General features: G+C 39.7%; 3 protein-coding genes across 4 annotated transcripts; 1 reads left to right on the top strand and 2 right to left on the bottom strand.

Moving 5' to 3' along the window:
* Positions 1-869: 869 nt before the first annotated feature.
* LOC135674620 (3-phosphoinositide-dependent protein kinase 2-like) lies at positions 870-6,821 on the bottom strand. The gene is made up of 11 exons (XM_065184648.1): positions 6,227-6,821; positions 4,456-4,636; positions 4,267-4,319; positions 4,085-4,186; positions 3,910-4,015; positions 3,742-3,820; positions 2,862-3,027; positions 2,229-2,363; positions 1,960-2,129; positions 1,425-1,647; positions 870-1,342 (listed from the first exon to the last, which is right to left on the bottom strand). The coding sequence occupies exons 1-11, from the start codon at positions 6,437-6,439 to the stop codon at positions 1,259-1,261; spliced, it is 1,512 nt and encodes a 503-aa protein (XP_065040720.1). The 5' UTR covers positions 6,440-6,821; the 3' UTR covers positions 870-1,258.
* Positions 6,822-7,126: 305 nt separating this feature from the next.
* LOC135674621 (cytochrome b-c1 complex subunit 8) lies at positions 7,127-14,234 on the top strand. Its single transcript, XM_065184649.1, has 2 exons — positions 7,127-7,384; positions 13,980-14,234. The coding sequence occupies exons 1-2, from the start codon at positions 7,215-7,217 to the stop codon at positions 14,026-14,028; spliced, it is 219 nt and encodes a 72-aa protein (XP_065040721.1). The 5' UTR covers positions 7,127-7,214; the 3' UTR covers positions 14,029-14,234.
* A 966-nt stretch (positions 14,235-15,200) lies between these two features.
* On the bottom strand, positions 15,201-24,603 carry LOC135674619 (protein PSK SIMULATOR 1-like). Of its 2 annotated transcripts, none has more exons than XM_065184645.1 (13): positions 24,323-24,603; positions 23,623-24,144; positions 21,811-22,136; positions 21,507-21,599; positions 21,329-21,419; positions 20,872-20,965; positions 20,018-20,115; positions 19,683-19,752; positions 18,001-18,104; positions 16,466-16,582; positions 16,290-16,366; positions 16,151-16,195; positions 15,201-16,018 (listed from the first exon to the last, which is right to left on the bottom strand). In XM_065184645.1, the coding sequence occupies exons 2-13, from the start codon at positions 23,950-23,952 to the stop codon at positions 15,481-15,483; spliced, it is 1,983 nt and encodes a 660-aa protein (XP_065040717.1). In that variant the 5' UTR covers positions 23,953-24,144; positions 24,323-24,603; the 3' UTR covers positions 15,201-15,480. The 2 variants fall into 2 exon arrangements, with proteins under 2 accessions (XP_065040717.1, XP_065040718.1); XM_065184646.1 differs by having other exon boundaries at positions 24,333-24,603.
* Between the last annotated feature and the right edge of the window lie 1,006 nt (positions 24,604-25,609).

The following is a 25,609-nucleotide window of genomic DNA, read 5'->3' as shown; positions in this document are numbered from 1 at the left end:
TGCTCTGCCTATCTTCTGCAACTCATTTTGCTTACCCACCCACCCCACTTTGATCCAACTAACACAGGTTAGTCTCTGGTCAGAGTTATTGTGGTCAATTATGGATTATGGTCAACAAAGGAGGGCTAGAAAAGCTTTAGTTGTGTTGTTCATGAACATGGAAGCTGATGATGTCAGTTTAAGGAATGAATTGGAACATGATATACACACCTACTTGGTTCACATTTTAGGTTGACCTTCTCAAAATAAATCAAAGGTTTCCTAAGCTGTCACAGAATCCAAAGTTGGTGATTCATGTTTTTGTTTTCTGCTTGGGTTGGCATTCATCAACTCCATACTGCAAACTGGGTCTTTGTCAGTTTAAAATTTGCCTAGGTTGTCTCTTATCTGGTTGTCAATATGTTTGGTTAAATGAAGAAGAAGATTCAAATGGGAAGAACTTCTGTGACAAAATAGATACAGTGGATTCAACATCTACATAGTCCAACATCTCTTGGTACTCACAAATCCCATTTTCAACACCACCAACTCTGTCAATGTAATAAATTGGCCTCAATGTAATAAATATGTGGATTCAACATCCACATATTTTCCTAGTTCTCCTCAATTTTCAACTTTAGATATAATTACATTAATTGGCCACAGTTGACTCAGGTGCCAAGTGTGTGTCATGTGGACAGACCATGTAATGGAATATAATTATATGGATGCCCCCTCTGAACAGTAGCACCAAACTATCAAGCAAGGAAGCTATCTAAACTGGACTTCAACAGAGGAGGTTGAAAAGAAATCCATAAATACCAGTTTAACCAGACACCAAAGAGGTACTAATCAGACTAACTACATATTTGAAGCATGAAAGTGATCTATGAGACAAGAATAAGGCATTCAAAATCACTATCAGAAGCAATATTGGCCAAGAACAAGGTCATTAACAGGATCAGTAAACAATGACAAGTACATATGACACACCTCGATGCCCCAAAATTTCTGTGGCCGCGTTCCCATCATGGTCAACGAGCAAATACTTCCTCAATCAGACCAAATTGCATCTGTGAATTAGGACAATCTACATAGAAAAACTTTGAGATCTTGTACATCAGAATTTTAACATTGGCAGAAGGTAGACCATCTCTGGAATGATGATGCAAGCAGTGAACTGGTACTATTAACTCATTTTATAGTATTACCCTTCTTGAAACAAATTGGTATTTGAAAGAAGTATTATATGTTGGAAAGGTTGTAGAAGTTTGCAGATTCAACAATGTTGAAGCCCTTCGATTGCCTTCTTCCACTGCCATGCCCGCTGTTTTGCATCTTCAAATGAAATAACTTTTTTGGGCTGAAAAACAGTCCATAACATTAGGATTTTACCAGAAAGATCTGTGGATTATATGGTAAAAACTTTGGGCAGAGTAGCATACAGTGCATATCTTGAAATGTGATGAACTTGCCACTTGGACACTGAGGTCACCGGCGTTATCCGACCAAATTATGTTTACATTAGCTGTCATTTTGGAGGGATCCACATATAGCAATTTGGGTTTGTCAGTAAGAATGAGTTGCACTTTTTTGTTAGTCAACTTCTGAACTTTCTTCAGATTTGAGATCATAACAATAGTCTCACCCGGCTCAAGAAACTCTTGCCTGACATTCACAAATTTAGACACTTAAACATCTTTTGAAGCTTTCTAAAGCACACAAAAGCCTGAAAACTGAGGAACTGACAAAGCATGAATTGCATAAATCTAAAGGAAGTTTGACAAGTTTCTGAATCAACCAAACAAAACAAAAGAAAGAACAACCAAATTAAAGATAATTTTATGGAAAATAATAAAGTCATGCTTGTAAAGTTGATTCCAAAAATAGGATTCTACAATGCTAGACTGTAGACCTTTCAAAAACAACATATAACTGATAATCGATGCCAGGTATTACAAAGCAAGGTTTTGGGTTTACCATTTAGAGTCAAAAGAATCAATTGAAGCCAGCCTAGAAATATGAGACTGAGGTACAAAAGATGATGTGGCAACTGGGCTTCCATCTGGTATGCCTTGTTGGTGAGAGGGAGCACCTCCAACATGTATGGGGTTCCATGAAGTATCCTGACTATCATAATCCACACTGGTCTGAAAATAAGATGATTAGGTACTTGAGAATGAGATCATTGACAAATCCTTGACATACTTCTAGCAAAACAATCAACAAACGAGAAGTTAGGTACGAACATCCTTCTCCAGAGCAAGTTTTGGTGCTGATGCTTTTCGCAAGTTCTTCCAATCAATTCCTTTGAAAAAAGGATGCTTTCTGAGAGAAGCATAACCATCAGGTCCAGCACCTGGTCTTTTACTTGGATCTGTATCCTGCAATTAAACTTGGATCAAGACAGGAAGCTATACATGTTCAAACATAAAAAATAATATAACAATTAGATCTCAGCATAACAGCAGAAATTTCCAGAAAAATTTAGAAATGTGAAATAGTTAAATCAATCTAGCAAAACATTCTGACATGAATAAGTCAACTATTAATATGTGGGTAGAGGAAGTTGTAACAAAATTTTATTATAAATCATTAAACTTATTTTGACATAGAGAAACAAATATATATATATATATATATATATATATATATATATATATATATATGATCATGTCTGATTGTAACACAGTTTCGACAATAAAGTTAGGAAACAAATTATCCATGATAATGAAACAAATTTGTAAAACAAAATCAGTCACAGTGTCATACAGTGCATATACTTGAGCGTTGATGAAATAAAATCTAGTGAAAGAAACAGAGACAAAAAATTGCAATCAAAAGTGAATATATGGTGTTGCAGAAGATTCATTGTTGCTCACCAATAACTTATCAATAAGGTCTCTTGCTTCATGTGAAAAGTACTCAGGAAATTTTAGGTCTCTCGCTATGATCCTTTGGAAAATGAGCCATTCACTAGCATCTTTAAAGGGAGATGAACCAGAGAGCATCTGATATAAGGTGCATCCAAGGGCCCACAGATCATTCCTGTCAAAATCCACCAGATATCAGAATATATTTCAACAGAAATGTCATCAGGAATCGATAATACAAACTATATATATATATAAATAATATATATATATATATATATATATATATATATATAGAGAGAGAGAGAGAGAGAGAGAGAGAGAGAGAGAGAGAGAGAGAGAGAGAGAGAGAGAGAGAGTGGCCATTCTCAAACTGTTGCAAGATTTCCCAAACTAACATGCTTCCTAGAACTGATTTCATATTCAGACTTCAAACCTATTTGTAATACTCATATGACTGCTCTTAATTGGATATTACTTCACTAAAGAAGTACATAGAAAAGAAGAAAACATTGTTCAGAAGCTAAATATCAACTTGTTTCTATTAGCAGCTTAAGAATGGCCAATCACATAGAACTCCACATTGAAGGACTTTTAAAAAAAAAACCAACTAAATCTAACTTTCATTATAGATGACAATGAACCATATATATGATACAAGTTGCACATATGATACACAAGGAGCTATGAATTGATAGCTCCTTGTGAGCTATCAATTCATATATTGTTACTTATATTGCATTATTACAGATATGACTTGATAGCCGTGTACACAAGGAGCTCCAATAACAGCTTCTTAAAAGAAAACTGACCTAACCCACATGGAAAAACACCTAAACTAAAAAAAAGAGGGAATTTCCATAGTTACATAGAAGCAATGTTTACTCACCCGAAGGTTGCTGGAGAAGAATTAAGAACTTCTGGAGGGACATAAGCAGCCGTTCCAACAAAAGTACATGTCTTTTCATCTAAAGACAGAAATAAAAAGGAAAATTCTATTAAGGTTGCTCTATGACCATTTGAAATTAAGAATTTCGGCAATGTTGCATAACCTTACTTGCTGAATTTGGAAGAACTGTAATTTGGCTATCCTTGGTGGGCTTCACACTGCCAAAATCAGCAATTTTAATGTGTCCATCAGTGGTCAGCAGTAAGTTCTCTGGCTGCACCAACCAATTATAACATTAGCAATTCTATGAAAAAATGACAGAATTATATACCCATTTTGTTACCTTAATATCCCGATGAATTAATCCTACACCATGGATATATTCCATAGCATCAATAACTTCAGCAGCATAGAAGCGAGCCTCATCCTCAGATAGATGGCCTTTCTGCAACCAAGGAAATGAAAATGTTTGGCAAGGAAAGTAAACATTCGCAAGAACAGTGCCAGGTAATATTCAAGAATTACCCTGGTTATTTGGTCAAACAGCTCACCACCTTCACAACACTCGAGTGCCATGTCTTCAAAGCAAAACCAACATAAAACATCAGAGATAAATCAATTGATTAACTTCAAATACTTAGACATGAAGAAAAAAAAAGGATCACATAAAAAGAGATTCTAAACTTAACTCAAGAGAAAAGATAAACAACTTACAGAGAGAGTAGGTATCTTGGAATGTAAAACAAAGCCTGATTATGCCAGGATGGTCCAACTGATCAAGCACAATGCGCTCCAGCTTTACATAAGAAACTTTATTTTCTTTAGCAATAAACTTCTTGTCCATAATTTTCAAAGCATAGACATTTCCTGTGTCCTTTTTCTTTGCCCTGACTACCTGATACGGAAGAATGAGACATCAGAATGACTATCCTTACACATTATGATCCAACACAGATATGACGTACACAGGCATAGAATAAATATTATCAGAAATAATTTAACAAAATATTCTGTATATGTCGTGGCAACTACAAGTGCTTGTTGGATTTCCATCAGCTTATGTGCCAGAATTAAAGCACAAAAACCATCAAGAAAATCTCGATTTGAGAAGATCAGAAATCAAAACCTGATGTACCAGTTATCATTAGGATACATATCAAAACCAGAGATTGCCAAGCAATAAGCAAGATGATTATCACTTGGCCGTTGGAGAAGCATCACGTTTAAGAGTAAAATTAAGACAAATGCATGATTTCATAAGGACTCTTATTAAGGATTCTACCAGTTTATAAGCATCGCCCTGATGATAATTGAACCTTGCGTACTATAATTATTATTATACTGAATGGTAGGAAAAGAGAGTAATTCCACTCGAGAAATGGAGGGAAAAAGGAAAAAAGGCTAACTGTGTTCAAATGCAAAACACTAGAAATTCATACTCCATGATAATAAAAAAAGCAATGCCAATGAACTATTTGAAATTACACTCAACTTTATAATTATGGTTCTCCAAATTGAATAAAGAACTAATGTTCTGACTCAACAAGATGGTGAAGATAACACGATATGGTTCCTTATGATTGATATGACTAATCAAGAACTTGCAATGAAAATTCTAATCACCATGAAAATGTCCAATCAAGCATCCCATTCATGTACACGTCTAAAAGTTCAGGGCTTTTAATTCAAGGTATTCTTCTTATTTTCGTCTTCAATTTCCAGTCCATGTCCCCATGAAAACATGATAATTAATATATTTACTTGCTGAAGCTAGAAACTAGTTTCCAGGTAGTAGCTTCATCCTCCTCGGTGAGTTCTCATTAGCCACTACCTACATCCACAGGTCATAGTCACCATCGTGGTTCTTTCCCACTACCAAAGGTGGATATTTCAATGTAGACGGTAGAGGATCCAAACCTGCTGGTCAATTAATCGGGGAAGTGCCCCGATGAGCTGAAGCGAGATATCCTCGGACCATATGCCAGATCTCGTGGTGATAACCAATGTAGGAACAGAGCAGCAGTGGAGCATAGCAATATGGTGAAGGAGGGTAAAGATAGGGGACAAGCTGAGCATAAAGGGAAGGAACCTAGACAAAGGGAGGTGAGAAAGGAGCGAAGGGGTGACAACATTGTGGATGCATTGAGCGGGACTCGAGCATATCAGAGGAAAGGAAGAACAGTTGTAGGGCAGCGACTAAGGAGGTAAAGATATTCTATTACAGAAAATAATACGTCACAACGTAGGAGATTGAGAGGGTCTCCTCGTGAAATTATTCCTCCAAAGTTCATCGTTTTGTGGTAAAAATCTGCAAAGTCATTATTTTCTTGGAGAATATAATGAGAAAAGCAAAATTCACAAAAGTTTTGGTTTCTCAAACTCACGCTTCCGGTTACCAAACATCTAGCAGTTCGTATGGGATCATTCATCCGAATACTGAATTTATCTTTTTATGCCCAGGATGATAAAATATGAAAGATCGAACCTTCGAGTAGGAACCGACGCCATATATCTTCCCCAGCTCGAAATCATTGATGGTGAACTGCTCCTGCGGCGCCCTGAAGACAATGCTGTTGGTCCTCTGCACCGCCGGGCGGGCATGACCCCCATCCCCGGTCGTCTCCGGCTGCTGCAGCCGGAGCTTCGCCTCGAAGTCCCTCTCCATCTCCTCCCCACCGCCACCACCGACAGCCATCATCCGCCCCCCCAGCACACCGCCCCTACCGACGCACCAACCGATCTGCAACCCTTCCTATCTGGGTGGCCTCCGAGGACGGGAGGTGGTCAACGAGGACCCACGAACTATCGGATTTCCCGCCTCCCCTCTCCCTCTAAACTCCCCCTCAGATAAAAAGGGGGAAGACGCGAGGGATTTCGCCTGCCACCGCCGCAGCCTTATATCGAAGCCCTGAAGAGAAGATTACAAGCTGCAAAACGCAGCATTTGGTCGGGCCGCGGTTCGGCTAAAAGCGGAGATTTCGGAGACGGGAGATGGGAAAGGGCGCAGGGGAGGAGATCGCACATGTGCTTCTTTCTCTCTATTTCCTTATCCTTTTCCTTTTCTTGGGTCCCAACAAAGCGGCATAAAATGTACGATTGAGAGGCGCTATATAACGAACCCTCTTTTATTTGACGAAGCGCTCCCAATTTGTTATCTAAAAGATAAATTCTATTATTCCAAGCAGATTAATTTTTATTTCTTATTTTTGGCACCATTACTCGACCCAATATTGGGAAATTGAGAATTAGTCAGCACAATGTTTGACCCAATAAAGTTGACTCAAATGATTAGGCCCACTTGAAGCCCATGTTTAATGGGCCGGATTGATCCGAAATCAGGCCCGGTTTTGAAACCGCATATATGATCGGGTGAACCCGGCCGTCGGTTCCCATTCATCGTGATCGCGGTTTGTAGGTTACTCTGTGATCGAAGGCGGCGCCGGCTAGAACTTGGAAGGGGAGAGACTAGGAGGATGGGGAAGACGCCGGTGCGGATGAAGGCGGTGGTGTACGCTCTATCGCCGTTCCAGCAGAAGGTGATGCCCGGGCTCTGGAAGGATCTCCCTGGCAAGATCCACCACAAGGTCTCCGAGAACTGGCTCAGCGCCACGCTCCTCCTCGCCCCGATCATCGGAACCTACAGGTGCGCCTCTCTGTTTCTCTTTTTCCCCCATCTTTTCCTTGGTTCCTTGTTATGAAGGGCGCAAATTTCATCTTTGCCTTGCAATTGATTGAATCGAAAGGCATCAGATTAGGCGTTGGTTTCTTTCCTTTTCGTAAAAGATTGTCAGATTTGGAGACGCTTTCAAGTTGTAGCATCTGATCTGCTTTTTCAGATTGCTTTTGTGCTCTCTCTCTCTCGGTGATTTTTGCCTTACTGTTGAAGCATATCGTCTATAAATGTGATCTGCAATTGAAATCTTTTGCGTATATTCGGTTCTTGTATTCATCTTCTGCTTCTTTTACGGCTTTGCTGTCAAATTTGTGATTTAGTGCTGAGGTTTACCCGGAAGTACCGAATCGGAGAGCTCTGAGTCTTCAGGCTTACTAGCCTATGTCTAATTGTTAGATGTGTTAGTATATCGAGAAAATAATATAAAAGGTCTTGTATTTCTTTGCAGAATCTTTATTGATTTGCTGTTTCGTCTCATTGTCAGGCGATCTGAAGTGGTTTTTGGTCCTAGTGTTTTATGAAGGTCATTCTCTTCATTATTGGAACAGTTCTTTTAGGCTCTTTTGAAAATGACTAGCATTTTCATTCCACAAAGATTAGTTGTTGTTATAGATGATCACCTGGGCACCTGGGTGATCACTTGGTCATCAGGATCGTGTAAGTGTACTTATGTTGATGTTTATATACATTTATTTATCTTTCAACATATGTTATTAATTTAATTGTTTTAAAGCATCGACATCTAACTATAAGAGCTTTACATGTAATTGTTAATCTTTCAAAACATATCATTTACAACTTACACATGTTAGCTAACTCAAAAATTGATGAGGTAATTTAGTACTCTATGGGCTATACATTTGTATGACTACTATGGCAGCTCATTGTACCCGGTTGTCTGAATCAAGTCTGATATAAATTTCAGTCTCTCCATGAAAAGTATGATTTTAAGCTGAGATATTGATTTAGGTGGGACCACCATACTCTGTACAATCTTGCTTTTTTATATAGTTTTTTATTTGCTTAAGGACACTGTTTCTCATCTCTGTGAATTTTTTTTTTTGTTGTAAAATGGCTCATCTCTTTGATATTCAAAAGGGTGGAGGAAAAAGTTGAATAGCTGGATACCAAAATACCAGCTAGCTAGGAGCAGCATATGCATGAAATGGCTTAAGTACTGAAAAGCCTGTTGGTTAAACACCATTAAGAGTAGGATGCAAATTTGATGTAAACAAAGGGCCCCATTAATTTGTGGAGGTACCAATAGCAGGTTTTCATCATAATATATTTCTGTAGTGAACTTTCATCATAATATCCTGTTCTTTTGTGTACTGTCATCGTAATGTCTTGGTTCCCTGCATTGTTGGAACTTTAGTTCTCATAATTAAACAACATGGTGAGAAAGAGAGTGAAAAGTGTGCAGAGGTAGAAGCAGAAAAGGGATGAAATATGTTAGAATTAGCAAAAGGATATAACCATGACAGCTGGCCAACACCGAGGAGGAAACACTGCAGTTTATCAACACTGCTTAAAGTTGCCTTGGCTAGCAATATGGTACTGAGCCTCCGGGGATAAATTTGTTGAATGGCCTGCTGATAAATATCTTTCATCGTAATATCTTTTGTTCAATGGCATGTTGATAAATTTGGTCTTATTTCTTTAGAGCCTTCTCAAATAAGAGTTTGCTTCGATTGCTAACCTCACTATGGAGGTGCCACTGTGTCACGGACAAACTTCGAAACAGAATGTTTGATGTAATGCTTATGTATGTCCGTGTCTTTTGGTATGTTCATGCTTTGTACAGCATGTAGAGGGACAACCGAAGGCTTAATAGTCTCATTTTAGTTGGGTTGGTGGCCGCTTTAGGCTTGTAAATAAAGGTTGTGTCATGTGGACACTTGTGAGAGATTTTCGATCTGTAATGGACCATTTTGACCCTTTGTTGTGCAACTGTTCAGAGCTTGTAAAGTCTGTTTGTAATTTGCATTGTCTATGAAGTGTTTTCGGAGATGTTTGCTTGTGGATCCCGAGTGAGGCATTTTCTCTATCCCGTGCTCTCTTTTGTGGGTCCTAAGGGACCATAGGAGGCTTCGGGGAGACTGACGTTTGCGGACGGACACGCAAGGGTGCTGCACGACTTAGGCAAAACCAGCTAAGTTCGTGATAGATGGTATCAGAGCGGGACAATCACTCATAGAAACACTTAGCATGCAAATGTGGGGGACCTAGTAGGGTTGCGTTGAGGACAGTCAGCACACACGCGACCGTTTGGGGGAAAACGGGCATGGAGATGTAAGGAAAAGAGTCGCTTGGAGGAGCGGGCATTTGAGATTGGCATTCAGAGGAATGACCAACCCTTCGCGCAAGAGGCACCACGAGAACAGACAAGCTTGGAAGAATGCGGAGCGCACAAAGGTTGGGATGGCTGAGTTTGAGCTATGGTTCAACGTTAACAACTATAATTGATGGTGCTCAAGGCAAGTGAGGCGCTTGGTAAAGGATGAGACTATCCAAGGTGGAATGAGTTGCTCAGCGACCGAAAGAGTTGTGCAAAGCTCACAGAGGTGAGGGGAATTGCTAACTCGAAGAATTCGGTACTCATGCATGGGCTTGTATGCGGACGATGAAATATTCGTGGCCATCCCAAGGCGATCGAAACTCGGCGCCATGGAGCATTAAAACTTTCTCTTCGGCATGTGACAGATACGTCCGTAGGAGGCTGAAGTGTGCAACGAGTTCAGCATATTGTTGGGCCTTGAGTGGTGCAGCGGGGTTGTATTGACGTGGAGTCGCAATCTAGCAAGTGTGTTTGCAGGAGGTAGAACAATGCACAGTTTGTTCAGCAGATCGGAGTAGTCCAAGGGGATGGTGGTCTCCGAAACGAAGAGAGATGTTGCTCCAACGAGACAGTTATTCAGGAGGGATAAGTCCCGGCTCTCCAGAGGGAGAATCATGTGAGAAGGACCTCACATGTTGAGGAGGAGTACCTCAACAAACAACAACTCCACGAAGCTCAATGGACTGAGCAAGCGGCGAGGAGTCGTTGCATGATCTCGCTCGAGAGAATGCATTGGTAGATGCATTGCGAGATCAAGTGGGGGAGCGACCCAAAGCAACACAAATGAAGGCACACTTGGAGTCGATATGAAGATCGGACTCAAGGGAGGGCTGACCCGTGGAATGGTGGGCGCGAGGGTCACCATCAACTCAATGCAAAAACGAGGAGCGGAGCAACTTAGGTGTAACTTGGCGAAGTACCCAAGCCGCATGAAGGGAGCCAGCATAGAAGATGGAACATGGAGCGAATACATAGTGTTTTCTTTGGGCAGAGGTCAAGGACATGAACTCTTGCAGAGGCAAGAGCAAGATCATGTTGTTTCATGGGTCATTCATTCTGACGGAACGGACTCATCTTGCATGGTGCTAAAGACGAAGGGAGCTTCTGGGCACATGCACCTTATCTCGGAGGAGCATTTGATGGAGGAACTAAGACGACTCAATTTGCGAAGGCGAAGTTGGGTTCAGAAGGCCTTAGCACGGGGCAAGAGGACGCAGAGGCGGGTACTCTTGAAGAATATGCCACAGTGTTGACATTCAAGTTGCCATGAAGTAAGCGGTGCGCTGCGAAGATTGTGTTGGTAGGGGTAGAGGCCCAGGATCCAGACAATGGTGCACTAATTGCAGCGAAGTCGGGGGACTTTGGGAGCTACTAGGCGATGGACTGTCGTATAGCGGTGCTTCATCTAGGTGTGACCCAAGAGTGGGTGGATGAAGGTCGATTACCAAATGAGCGAGCAAGATTGAAGGTGGAAAAAACCCTACGATGTATTGGCAGAGGCCACACATTGAGGGATCACAATTCGAGTTTATCCCACAAGGATCAGAATGCAATGGAGATGTCACCAGGAGGCGACATGGTGCAGTGGATCGTGGTGGAACAGTTCGTGGCAATGCGATACACATGAATAGTCTCGTGAGGGACTAGATCATACGGATGTATGATCGAGAGCTACTGGAAGCTCCACTTCGGTGAACAACACGACGGTAAGAAGGGCTATGGATTCAAGGAGTGAAGGCTATGGTACCGCAGAGGCGGGTCTTTCGTGTGTGCATCGAATATTGCATCGGATGAAAGCCTTGGTCATCAGCATATGGGGGTTGTGTTCCACTAATGGAAAAAGTTCGAATGCAAACCAGTGAGTCCCAGGGAAGGGACTTGATCATGCAGAGGTATGATCGAAGCAGCTGGAGAGTTGGACTACTCCAGAGCCCATATTCGCTTAAGGGAGCCCGACAAGTCAGAGGACAAGGTCGAGTAAGCGAACGTTGCTACCAAGGAAGCTAAAGAGAATAGAATCGGTGCAAACCCTACAACGTGATGGCAGAGGCCATGCATGGGAGTTGCAGTCTGTCTTTCCATTGACCAAAGGGATCTGCTTGGAGAACACCGAGGTGTTGAAGCAGGAGGTCGAAAGGGGCGAGGAAGCGACGACGAGTCCAGAGGGACTTAGCTACTCAAAATCAAGCATCAGTTAGAATGGAGGTGGACTCGGAGGAGTGCCACAGAGGCATATCTACTGATTGTGAAGAAAAGGGATGCAGATGCGATGCGACGGATAGTAGTGCCATGGGCATGGCAGCGCCATGGTACCGCAGAGGCGGGACTTCCGTGAAAGTCATTGATCCCTTGCTCTCATGGAGGGAGAGCGCTTGGTTGTGAAAGGGGCCGAGGAGGTGGAGCATGCAGGGGCAAACTCCAAGTACCGAAACAAGGCTGAAGGGCAGAGGCCAAGGAACTTCGTAAGATCGGTGTCAACGAGCTTCTCATCAAGATAGCCGAAAGTGAAGGATTTCGGGTCATGCAAGAGTGCATGACCAAGGAACGAAGCAGGCAGTAAACGGTGTTGTACCTTTGCTACTTAGGGGAGTAGGCAACAGGGTTGATGGAGAAGACGGTACAATTCCAGAGGCGACCAAATCTATTAGAGAATTACTCCAAGTTGGGGTGTAAACTTCTTGCATTCTAGAAGTTCAATGGCATTGTGAGGTGAATCACAGCAGTTAACTCAACGCAAGGAGTGCAAACACTTCAAGTGCTTCAGAAGTGTGAGCAAAGAGTAGGCGAAGGCTAGTAACCAACTCGATGCATGGAGTACAACCTCGAGGAGGCGGATGAAGTCAAGTAACCTTTACCTTCTCAACCCTTAAGAGAATGGGCGAAACCGAGTACCCCAATTCTCTTATCTATCCAGCAGAGGAGCTCTGCACAAGTTCAAAGACCCTTCGAAGATAATGGAAGACAATAGTTGTCAAATCCTCACCAACGATGATCAGTGCTACTGAGAATAGATTGTCCGCTTCATTTCCCAACGAAATGCCAATCGAAAGCGGAAGTGATGTGAACCTACTTGGAAGTGACAACTAAGTGAAAGAAGAGTCAATGAGCAAATTTTGTGGAGGAAGGACTCAAAACTTTAGAAGTTTGCAAGATGATGCTCGTTAAAGCTCCGACAAGCATCCACTCAGTTCAAGCAGCATGAGACATTTGAGAGACTGACGCATAGTAAGGATGGTCTTTTCTTTCATCTGGAGGATCCACAGGAATCAACAAGGATCAACACAACTCAGCCAACCCTACACCAGAGTCAGAGTCATTGTTGAGTTGAAGCAGCATGGCGGGTCAAAGGTTCGACTACTCAAAAACAACAACGGAGAGCAGTTGGGAGCCAAGAGACGCATTGCAACTGGAGTAGAAGATTGAAGACTCAGCAAAGGCAAGGAGTTGCAGTGTTCATAAAAGGCTTCGACGAGGACGTCGAAAGAATAAGTGGGGGAGAATGTCACGGACAAATTTCGAAATAGGATGTTTGATGTAATGCTTATGTATGTTTGTGTCTTTTGGTATGTTTATGCTTTGTACAACATGTAGAGGGACAGCCGAAGGCTTAATAGTCCAATTTTAGTTGGGTTGGTGGCCGCTTTAGGCTTGTAAATAAAGGTTGTGTCATGTGGACATTTGTGAGAGATTTCGGTCTGTAATGGATCATTTTGACCCTTTGTTGTGCAACTGTTCAGAGCTTGTAAAGTATGTTTGTAATTTGCATTGTTTATGAAGTGTTTTCGGAGATGTTTGCTTGTGGATCCCGAGTGAGGCGTTTTCTCTATCCCGTTCTCTCTTTTGTGGGTCCTAAGGGATCATGGGAGGTTTCGGGGAGACTGACCTTTGCGGACGGACACGTAAGGGTGCCGCACGACTTAGGCAAAACCAGCTAAGTTCGTGACAACTGTAAGCTTGCATCATGATATCTTTTGTCGGATGGCCTATTGTTAAATTTGGTTTTATTTCTTTAGTCTTCTCAAGTAAGAGTTTTCTTCAATTACCAATGCTTACTAAATTGGATAAGACAACCTTTCCATTTGTTATCTTTCTGAATTGAGAGATTAAACTAAGAACATGATATTGTTGCATATCATAACATTTTAAAATGTAGACTTGTGTTATGTGTTTATGAGTCCTCTTTGTATTGTTTAAATGCTTATGTGGATCTTTTATATGTTGATGCAGTTATGCCCAATACTATATGGAGAAGGAGAAGTTGGAACACAGGTACTAAGGATGATATGGCTTTTGGTGAATTCAATCCACTCAGAAAGGTGTTTTGAGAGTTATTTTGCAGTCCCTTGAATTGTAAACTTCAAAACAGAAAATTATTGTAATGTCAGAGGATTGATCTGCTTTGCTTGCAAATAATCGAGAATCTGAACTCGGTTTATAAGTCTCTTGTTACAGTTTCCTGAATAAAGTTGATGTTTCACAATATACAGTTTTTTTTGTTATACTAAGCTGATAGAAATGTTGGATAGCTTATTCGCCTCAGTGGCCATCCATCTCTCTGATGTCCCTGCTTACCAGATGTGGAACAGTTTGATATAAGCTTAAGAGCCCATCCTTTGTGATCTTTTTGTGTTGGTCCTTTTTATGACAAGTCCCATGTATGCTAGTGCTATGTACATGTTGCCAGCTGACTTCTGCTGCTGATCTTGGGTGTTTTATGAATTCTTTGCAAAGGACTTGCTCATAGCATAGTTCATCTCTTGGAGACTTATGCTACAAGAATGCAGTTGTTTTCCTTGAATGGAAAAAAAGGAAAAAGAAAGAACATGCAGATACTGGTTTATTATTTACCAGAAATTTAGTGAACAGTGACAACAGTCTGAAACTGTGGTTTGAGAACCCTATTGCAGTTATGAATATTCTAGGTCATTTAAGTGAGCATCTTAACTAGAATTTATGAGATTTGGGGAAAATAGAAGTGATTATTGCAACTGTGATAGGTGAATTAGAATTTCCCAGTCAATTGATATGTTAAATGTGTGTGATGTTCAATTGATCTGTTTAGTTATAAGCATCACTGGATGTGGATTGCAGCTACATGGTTTTACTATTTACTTACAACCATTTGTCTGTCACTGTGCTTAACTATCCATTTATATGTCACATTATTTGAATCATGTTCTATATCTGCTTAATAACTTGAGAGAATATCAACCATGATATAGATAGTTCTGGCATTTAATAGTGCATTATCTTTTTGTATGGAAGCTTATCTAGAACTGCTTGATTGAACTGCTTAATAATTTCATTTATTGTCTTTACTACTCATGGCATATGGAGAATCAGACCTTAACAAAATGGAGAAACCCTAGCTTTGTTGGTCAGGATGAAAACAATTCTACTGTAAATGTTTCCATAATGAGTTACTAAAACAGCCCTTCATGACCAGTGTAGAACACAGAAACATTGAACTTTTATTATCAGAAATATCATCTGGAAGCTTAACATATTAATCACACCAATTCAACTTTTTTGCTAGCGATGGATCAACCAACTAGTATAATACAAAGTCACCCGCATTGCCGTCTCCATCTCTCTGCACAACGCCTTAGCATGCAAGGTTTTCTGTTCCATATGAACTCCGTCCATATGAACTCCGTCTTAACGATAATTCACTGCACAAGATGTGTTAACAGCACAGGTGCATGGATAAGAATGGCCTCCTCAATCCTCAGATCATGGTGCTTCGTAGTTTTCTGATATTGTCCACTCGATCAATCACGTCCAATGCTTTTATCTTGTCAATGTCAAAGTCGATGACAGGAAGCATCGACTGCCTTCTCACTGCGAAGAGATCTTTCGTACTAGAACTGGTTGGTGAATGACTGTTGCTCTTGCTCAGCCTGTAGCGCTTGCTTGTTTTCCTCTTTGCTGTGTCGAATTCCTGACTTTTGCTGATCCCGGGGGTCAATTTTCTGAATATTACATACCGCAGCATTTCTTCATCTTCTTGGGTGAGCACCGGCGATGGAGCATTTGGTTTAATAGGGGTTGATGTTACGATCAAGCTGTTCTGTGTGGGTGAATGAACTGGAGATTTCATCGGAGACCTGATTCCTCCAGTGTTGGATTTTGAGTGACAGACAAGATGGTGAAGCCACACGAGTAATTCAAGTATGTAAGCTTCGGTCTTCTCTTTGTCTGCATGGTAGAGTGTCTCTAACCGGATCAATTCTACCTGTCCAGCAGGCTTTTGATTTACTTCGGACCTGAAAATAAGGAAAGCAATTAGCGAGGCTTCCAATACTGAGGAAACAGAGATCTTATACGAGGAAGAATGGAAAATGCCGTGGGCTAATGAAAGAAATGAGGATCAAAGTATCAAGACTCTGATTGCTTACCCGATGTTTGCCCACTCTCCAACCCAACCAAAACCATGGTGAGCCCTAAATAAGTTTCAGCAACAAACAGAAATATAAACATATATCACTTGATAAGTTTAGAAGTTCAAAGGATGAATTGCAGGGATAACTAAATTACTTGGTCGTGTTACTGGCTATTGGAACAAGCCACCGCAGGGTTTTTTCCATCTCTGCTTTAATTTGAGGAATAGTAAGCTGCAAACTTAAAGGAAAAAAAGGTTAGAAAGCAACCAAAAGTAGAATTTGTTATAATATTAAGTGTAGCAAGGATGACAGGTTTTAGTTATTGCATACCTCCTCCTTGATTTGAAATGATTGCAACCTAGAACGGATTGCGTTTTTAATTGTTGGAGGCAAACCTTGGTACAATGAGTCCCTTGTATTTTGAGGTACAGAGCTTGACCGTGAGACCTATATATAACTAATGATTAGTAGATAAAAACATATCATCAAACAGATATACATGACTGGCAGATATGCATCAAGAGCAGTGGTGCATGGTTAATCATATTTATGGCTGCCAAAGTACCACCTGTGAAGGTAATGATGTGGATCTTGAGCAAGAATAAACGGTACCTTGTCAATCAAATTATAAGTGAGACAATGTTGGTAGACCACTATAAAAGTTTACATGGTTCAACAATTGAATTAAAGAATTAGGAGCTTTATGTTTTGAGCAAAGTTTTATAAAAGCTATACTTAAAATGTACTGCCATCTGACAACGCAAAATTGTTCTTTGTCTCTGACTCAACTTAATTCTTTGTAGTTGATCTAAGAAACTCACATCAACATAGGACATGCTGATCATGAAGCTCCATGAAAACACACTGAAGTTATAATTGGGGCAGAAAATAGCATTTTCTGTACATGTTGTGTGAAGCTCTGCACACACTAATAGAGGTGAACCAGGAATGACTTACCGTAACACAGAAACTTACCGCCATCAAACTTATGTATCTACATTCTGGTTGAAACATTTCATTCTGACATACGTCGATGTGCAAAACTAAGGGTATTGAGTGGATTAACATGTAACTTCAAACATAATGGACTGGACCAGGATTCTTTTAGACCAAACCATACAGTTCAGTACAAATTTTACTTGGAATGGGTTAGAGTTAGTCCCGCTTGATTATAGGCTTTAAGTATGATTCGCTTTACCGGTCTGTACTGATGTACCAACCGGTTGTCGGTATGGTATGCACCGATGTACCAACACAGTCCGGTGGGGCATACCGACAGACCGGTATGTACCACTCATACTGGTCCCCTATCAGATCGGTGCATACCTCCTATACCGGGCGGTACGTCGTGGTATGATGAACCTGGCTTTAAGAAGCTGCAGCTGTTTTGCATCTGAAGCAAGAACTGTTGGCCCAACACAACAGATCCTTGAGGGCTAGGAGTAGAGGAGGGATGGTCAAAGGAAAAAAAAAAGAGGAATGATGCACTTTAACTCTATATTTTGCGGAATAGTTGAGATTTTTCTTTCTTTTCTTGCTTCTCAGAGTACCAGCACAATACTAAAGGTTGATTGTTGACATGGCATGGCATGGTGGCATGTGCCATCTCAATGGCTGGCCAGCATGGATGGTGCTGGCGAAACGTACAACCTTGACCAGAAAGTAACTGCATTAAATTTAAGATGTGCTGGTTTACATGGGCTACAACTCTAGACAGAAAAACAACTAACCTTCTCTCTCAAAAGACCTTAAAAGGGAAAATGTTTTTGATGTAACAAAGAATGTCAAGAGGTATCAAATAAAAAAAACTCATATACTAGAAAAATATTTTGTGAAATGGAAGCAAGTTGAAGCCAATGACTCACAAGAGTGTCAATCTGAGTTATGATATTTGCATAATGCAGCGCAAGGCCAGCAGGTCCCAGTCTTCTCTGGCTCTTCATAGTTTCCTCTTCTGTTTTGTTGGTATCTACAGTTCGATAAATTGCAAATTTTGTTTAGCAAGCAATTAGAATGTGTACATAATAATAAACCTCACACGAGCTAGAAGATCAAGTTTAGGTGGATTCTTTTTGAATGTCACACCTAGTCACAAAACAAACCCCTTTATTTATGTTGCTTCACCTAGTAACAAAAATTGGAAAGAATTGTTCAATGAGACTAATTCCAACAAACATGATATTTAAAGCATAATACATGAGAGATTTGACAAAATTAAAGGATGCTGATAACACCTGTTTATTTGCAAAAGCAATATAAGTTACATTGAGGATAGGTATGACAAATACCACAAGACAATTTCTTTTATTGGTAAATAATTACCTTCGATCAATGGACTGTCGTACTGCCTAATATGTTACAAAATGGATGATATGTACAAGTTTGAGAGATAGCTGAGATGCGGACCAGCCCATTTTGGATGGTACACAGGAAATATGAGGCGTACCAACCAGTATGCCTCACGTATCAAAAGTTACCAACCAGTACCAGTACCGGTTGAATTTCGACGGCACATACATCATGGTACTAGGATATGAGAATTATGGGGATGATTAGTGTATCTTGAAATGCAAAGGTCAACTCTGTAGAAGGCTTAAAATAGAACTCGAAAGATCAAAATAAATATTTATTATAGTGAATTCAACAACAAGATGCAGTTCAGAAATCAAGGCTCCTGACACTTTAGATATGCAATCTTACCAATGCATTGTTTAGAGGCAGCAACTGTAAGGAACTTAAAGCTCATTTTGCAGTCTGCTTACGGTGATTATGGTTGGGAAAAATGCTTGTTTTGGGATTTGGGAAATTGTCAGGCTAACACCTTAAAAATATCAAAGAAGAAAACCTGGTGCCACCATCAACACCAAAACAATACTCCTCCTACCACTGGTAGCCAATAACCTACAGGGTAGAGAACAAGTCTGCTCCCCCTATTTTCTAACCCATAATGGATGGTCCTCTTCTTTTATTGTGTTCATTTGGTTATAGCCATTTTTCATATATCATTATAAGGTCAGTGCACTACCCATACCATGTGTTGGCAGTATGATGCAAGTAGCATACTGATCCGAGCAGCAACCAATACCTGTTGCTAGTTAAGATTTGAACCCTTGCTTCTTCTTTCATGGGGTTCATGCCTAGAAACTAATTTTCAAAGGTATTCAGCATATTACAATTTTTTTATTTAAGTATGATATCGTCAAAAATAGATACCACCATCAGGTGGAAAAGAATAAAAAAGGAACAGGGGCAAGATATAATGAAGAGTGAGTGATCCCAACATAATAAAGCATATATAAACAAATATAAGTGAACCCAACATAATAAAGCATATTAAGGGTAACAGTTATCAGAGATAAGTACTGAATAATCTGATTAATTTCATAAGAAGATATGCACGAATACCTCACAAGCATGTTAAAAATGTTAAAGCAAGTGAAGAAAAAGAAAAACCTAAACAGATACAAGATAAGGTTAGCATGTAATTAATGTCAAAGCAAGTGAAGAAAAATAGAAAACTAAACAGATACAAGATTAGGTTAAGTACCAGCGCTTCCAAAGATATAATAAATCTCCAAGTGTAAGAAATGGACAATGTCTACAAGCTTCTCCAGTGCCTACAACAGAACAATGTCAATTTTTTCTTCCAAAAAAAAGAAACTTATGACTTGTACGGCTAACATCTGAACTTTTGTTCTTTTGATACCACCATAGAGCACACATAGGTCACAAAGAAAAATCATGAGTCAGCAGTCTATATTGAGACAAAACGGACATTTGGTAGAGGTGCCATTTTGGTCAGATAACATGGCATATAACTTGGCAAATATATTACCTGCTGACAATTATATAGAACGATCTTGAAGCAACATGTGTACCTACCTCTTCCAAATTCTTGGACCAGAGCGATCTCTTCTTCAAGGATTTTACATGCTTTCTTTGGCTCTTCAATTCTTGCCTTAGGATTTGGAGATTATCACCTACATATCGATTAAAAACTTACATCTAAGATGGTGGTTATCAACACGTTACCAATTGAATTTTGGTTTCACAAAAATTACCACAACATGAGACAGGAAACAGCTTTTCATTTAACATGAGGGTTTCTCTGGTAAATATCATCATGAATGCAAGTGAATGAATAAAATTAATGATATGAAACATGCCAATGAATAAAATATATGATATAAAGAAGAATTATCAGACAACCATGTCACTTCAGCTATTTTGTGTACTTGATGTCAGATAGTGTCAAAAGACTCAAAACATATTCAATCACTCATCCTCATATTGTAGTTATCAACCTACATGGTGCTCACTAAGCGCACTCTCACTAATGTACTCTCCTATCAATGATGCATTAAAGAAATATTTGAATGCACTCTCCTATATAAGTCTTTATATCACATGTCCACCAAAGTTGATAAAAAAAAACTCAACTAATTTATATCCCAAATATTCAAGTGACGTTAATGTTTTCAAATAGCATGTTTACCATATCTTAGCTACTGCCATAGCTGGAGTTTTGACTCCACTGGAGCAGAGCCACAACTTTAATTGTGACATTTATAGTAATGTTAAAAATCTTGTGAATCTTATCTGTGCATGGTATATCAAGTGACACTGTGAGATTATAATCAGAAGCAGTGGTAGTGTCTGGATATAATCTTTGGCTGGTGCAGAAGACAGCATATCAGAGAAAACAAGTGGTGTCAGAGTATAAAAGAGTAACTGACCTCTTTGAAATCCTGTTGCACTATCTTCTTCTTGATGCTTTCTCCTATAATCTTGCTCAAATCTATCCAAGGTGTGCAACTCGTGGTATAATTCCTATGAGAACAAAAATGAAATCAGCAAGAAAATTTCAAAAAGTAAGCCAAAGCCTTATAGGGAAATCACCTATGGAGCCTGACTTCCTCATGGTGTAAACTATCATGTTACGTAAAATCCCTGAGTTCTCAGACCATCTAATTCCAGTTAATACAGAAGTATACTAAAAAAAGACACCATTGCAAGCATGTCCACAGGGATTAAAGCATTACAAGCATATACAATATCTCCTTGACAGATGCAGGATAGTTGGCATAGCTAATTGCATGTGATATAACAAATAACAACTACCACATTATGCTAATAGGAAGGAAATGGGAACACTTTGCAACAATCAATCCACTAGTGAAGAAATATACTCACAGCTGTATTCTGAGCCAAACTCATGAGTTGCTCCATCACTGTTTCTGCTACTTCTTTCAGCTGATTTTGAGGTGGAAGTTCTGATGCTAGTCTAGTATTAACAAACATATAATTTAAGAATTCTATAGATAACAGAATTTATTTGGGTAATTATATAAAATATATGTTGAACTTTTACTTGTCAAAATAGCGTTCCAAATTGTGCCATTGAGGATCTTTGCAACGATTTCCAAAGCGGACAACCTCTTTTGAAAATACTTTCAACTCTTCCCTGTTCAAATGACATAAAAAAATGACATGCTTTTTCTATAAAAAAAGTTATTGGCATTCAATTGACCAAGGATACCTATCATATCTATATATATTTGTGTGTGTGTGTCTGTCTGTGTGTGTAAGGAGAAAATCTCAGAAACTATTGAAGTTATATAATTTTATTTATCAAGTGGCCGAATAAATGAACGACGAAGCTACAAGGAATGAACCTTTTGTCAGCAGCAGCGATCCTTAGCAACTCATCTATGTCTTTGGATATTAGGTGTTGTACACCTTCTGATGGAAGAACCACTTCCTTTAAATGCTTTATGTTCTCCTTTGAAAGTGATTGCATAAGATTGAACCCTTTAACTATTGTGTTGGCAACTTCAAAAGATAAAATCGATATTTTATTTCCTTTTGTTGACCCTCCGGATACAAAAGCACCACTGAGGTGCAAACTCGTCATGCTACTACCAAGTGTGTCCAGTACCTCCACTGCTTTGCCAAGCCCAAGACTACCTGCCTTGCCCAAAACTGAGCTCACCTCTGAAACCTGATACACAATAACCTGTAAATAATAAACCTAGTGTACAAGTAAGAAGACTACAATTAACGAGTTCCAACAAAAACATATGCAAGGTTGACTGTACAAATAGAGCATCGCAAAATATATAAAATGTTTGTAAATAACTTATTACAGAAACTAAGGGATCATTATGCTAGTTAAACTTTATTAAGACAGCATGTATAAGCAAAATAATAGAAGAAACAAATTAGAGGACATATTAACATAATGAAACACAGATGTCCAGTCTTCTTAAGCAGGAAGCTAGATTATCTTTCATTCTGTTGTTCATGTATGAAATGGCAGATAATGCTACATAAGAACTTGTCAACTTAAGGACGATTCAGAACTTGACCCATTGATCAAACTCAGCCGGATGTGCATTATTTGAATGAGACAAATGATTTTCGTCATGCTAGCTAGGATTCCAAGTCTGAAGTAACATAGTTGTATACATGTTGAATATATACCTTCTAAAGCAGAATTCTTGACCCAAAATAGCACACCTCACGGTACTTGTATGAAAAGCATATAATGATAAGCAGATGGATGAAAACTGGTCCACTGGACGTCCAATAATGATGATGTATTGATTTTACGTATTAATTATATACTAAAAACATAAATTGGCAATTATGAACTGTAACAGAAATATGAATAGATAATTATGCTGCTCAAATGAATGCACTGAGTTTGAACAGACCAGCATGCATAGCATTCTTCCTGATCAGTCCGGCAAGTTGGTTATGGCATTCTTGTATATGATTTGTATGACAAGTTTGTGTTATTCAAGGAACGAACCTCTTGCCATGTTATAAGACAATACCTTCAAGGCTCAACATGCTTGTTCCTCAGGGACAAGGTAGACCATATGCAAATAGCATCTGTGAAAAATCTAAGTGCATACTGACTCTAAGATTAAAGTCAAACTATTTAGCATGGAAGTGAGAATCTAGAGTGCCTAAAAAGATAAATACAGTGTTTATCTTAAAGGCCCTTGTGATCTTTTCATCAATAATTTTCCATGAGTGATGATGAATGAAATCTTAGGAGGTATCAACCATCTGGAAAAAAAAAATGAAAACATTTAACAAAATATGATTTCGACAAATATATTAAGTAACATCACAATGAAGCTAATGACAGCCAGTCTCCCAAACATGCATCCAATGAATTCACTCTTTTTGCCCACTTGCATTTTAAGAAAGCATAAAAAGTGGCATTTTGTGATGTATATGTCCAATTTTTTTATTATGTGACGTCTATAAGATAACATATCCAAATCCCTATGAACTAGTATGGCCAGTATCATGCACTGTTTGCATCCTCGCCAAGATCATGAAATCCAAGTATGCACCATCTTAAACTATTTCATCTTTCTTATGACCAATATCTTGAAACATAACAGTGGTAAAAAATCAACCAACCTTGCCATCCCATTACGAGCAAGAGAACTATCAGGACATGAACTTGCCTTGGTAGCCCCGCACTTTCCAGAGGTGGAAGGCTTTGACTTGGTTGACCTGGACTTCTGTGAGAGAGACCTCAAGAACTGCGGCTCGGTGGCCTCAGCGGAAGTGGCTGGAATGTTTCCACCAGGCGTTCTCACCCCCTCCGAGGAGGAAAAGGGCTGTTGTTGCAGCCGCTTTTCCTTAGCTTCTGTTGCCATGGAACGGACCAAATCCCCTTGCTTCTTACTACGGGATTGAGTTGGTAGTGGGTTATCTCTGAGTCCATTGGAATCGAAGGTAGTCTCACTGGGCGACTTATCCACAGCGGATCTTTTCGAGCAAAGCCCGCCCATCGTCTTGAGCGTTTAGCAAATCTCAATTCTTCTTTTTCCTCCGTATACACGAATTCTCAACAAAAATTGTCACAAAAGCCACGATCCTTCAAAGAAAACGATCCCGTGGAGCCTCAAATCACTGACGCCATGAGCAGTTCCGACGTAGATAGCAGCTGCAGCTCCACCAGTTGAACCCAGCCATTTACACACCTAAAACAAAAGTGATAACATCTGGATTCAGAATCCAAGCCCGAAATTCCAAATCGAAACCAAAACCGGTGCAGCGGACGACAGAACGATCAACAAAGCCAGAAAGATGGGATTTTTTCTCCAAGCATCCAAATGTAGAGAGGCATGAAAAGCAACAAGGGGAACAAAAAGGCCGCACTTTTACGGACCGATCGGAGGCGGAAAAAGAGCAGGAAAAATGGCGAAAACGAGCTCGATGATTGATTGATTGATAGATCCACCGGTCAATCAAGATCCAATCTTTGTGCTTCCCACGGCATCCGAAGGCAGTAAAGGGACCCCGAGAGAGAGACAGAGGCTCCTGCGATGCTTCGCCGCGGCAGCACTGAAGCGAGAGAGAGAGAGAGAAAGAGAGAGAGAGAGGGACACCAACAACCAAAAATAGCTATAGCCACAGCCCACAAAGGGAAGCGAAGCTGGTCAAACCCAAACACCTCCGGTCTTACACGCACACTCTCTTTTTATATGTCTCGGTCTTTATCTGTTGCGTGAATCAGCCTTTTAGATTTCCTTTCTCAACTTATGATAGAGAAGATAGAAGCTCATGGCATCATTAGATACATACAAATGACTAAACTAATTGAAACAATAGCTATCCAAATTTTTCATTCAAAGTTTATCTTTGAATCCTCCATAATCCTAATTTAGTTATCATCTTCTTGTCCCAAACTAAGTTTCCTTTGCCACAACTTACTCATGGCAGCTGACTGCTGGTAGGCCAAAGGGACAATTGCTCCATCATATCCTTTGGGGAATCCAAAGATGGAACAGATTGCTTGATCAAGTTGTCTAAAGAATGTTACAACAGTTAGCAGGCATTTTAACTATGAGCTCCATGGAGTAGTCACAGGATCAAGATGATCTCATTAATTCAGTATTGCAATTGATATCTTATGGCATGTACTTACCAGTCATTGGGGCTGAACATTTGTATGAACATTCTGAAAAATGCAATAAAAAAAAGAGAAAAGATATGGCTGAAGTCCAACAAATATTGAATTTGGCAGTTTCTTTTGACCAGTTCTCATTCCCTGCTGAAGATTTGAATGAGATGTATGAAGAGCTAAGGACCTCAACCAATCAAGAAAGTGTGCCAAGAGTCATTGAAAAAAGAGAAGTTGTAGAGTTGAGGCATCTCCTTTTGCCATGATGAGATCACAAAGACATAAAACAAGGCAGGCAAAATTTGGGTGAATTGGTAAAGGTCATGAAGAGAAATAATTAGGGCCAAAAAAGTATAAAATATAATCTCATGAACAAACTCTTACATTTAGGGGCAAAACCAGAAGTCACATAGTTACTGAGTCCTATATTTAACATTGGAGAAACCAGGCATTTAGTTCAATTTAATCATTAAATTTGATAGGTATGCTCTGCTCCCTTTGTCTATTGCCCATTTTTCTTTGTAGCAGGTGATATATTTTGC

Source organism: Musa acuminata, chromosome BXJ1-5 (assembly GCF_036884655.1).
Source record: "Musa acuminata AAA Group cultivar baxijiao chromosome BXJ1-5, Cavendish_Baxijiao_AAA, whole genome shotgun sequence".
In the NCBI taxonomy this organism is placed as follows: Eukaryota; Viridiplantae; Streptophyta; class Magnoliopsida; order Zingiberales; family Musaceae; genus Musa; species Musa acuminata.
Note: the sequence above shows the minus strand (reverse complement) of the source record. Positions and strands in the feature narration are given on the sequence as shown.

Bases quoted from the DNA above. Each gene is read 5' to 3' on its own strand.
- LOC135674620 (XM_065184648.1), bottom strand. From the start codon at position 6,439: ATGATGGCTGTCGGTGGTGGCGGTGGGGAGGAGATGGAGAGGGACTTC. The intron at 4,016-4,084 runs GTAACAAAATGG...TGGTTGGTGCAG, and splicing joins TAATTCATCGGGATATTAAG to CCAGAGAACTTACTGCTGAC. The intron at 3,028-3,741 runs GTGAGTAAACAT...GGATTTTGACAG, and splicing joins TCTTCTCCAGCAACCTTCGG to GAATGATCTGTGGGCCCTTG.
- LOC135674621 (XM_065184649.1), top strand. From the start codon at position 7,215: ATGGGGAAGACGCCGGTGCGGATGAAGGCGGTGGTGTACGCTCTATCG. The intron at 7,385-13,979 runs GTGCGCCTCTCT...ATGTTGATGCAG, and splicing joins CCGATCATCGGAACCTACAG to TTATGCCCAATACTATATGG.
- LOC135674619 (XM_065184645.1), bottom strand. From the start codon at position 23,952: ATGGGCGGGCTTTGCTCGAAAAGATCCGCTGTGGATAAGTCGCCCAGT. The intron at 20,116-20,871 runs GTCAGTTACTCT...ATCGATATGTAG, and splicing joins TGCAACAGGATTTCAAAGAG to GTGATAATCTCCAAATCCTA. The intron at 16,196-16,289 runs GTAATTTAGTTA...AAACTTATTTAG, and splicing joins ATAGCCAGTAACACGACCAA to GGCTCACCATGGTTTTGGTT.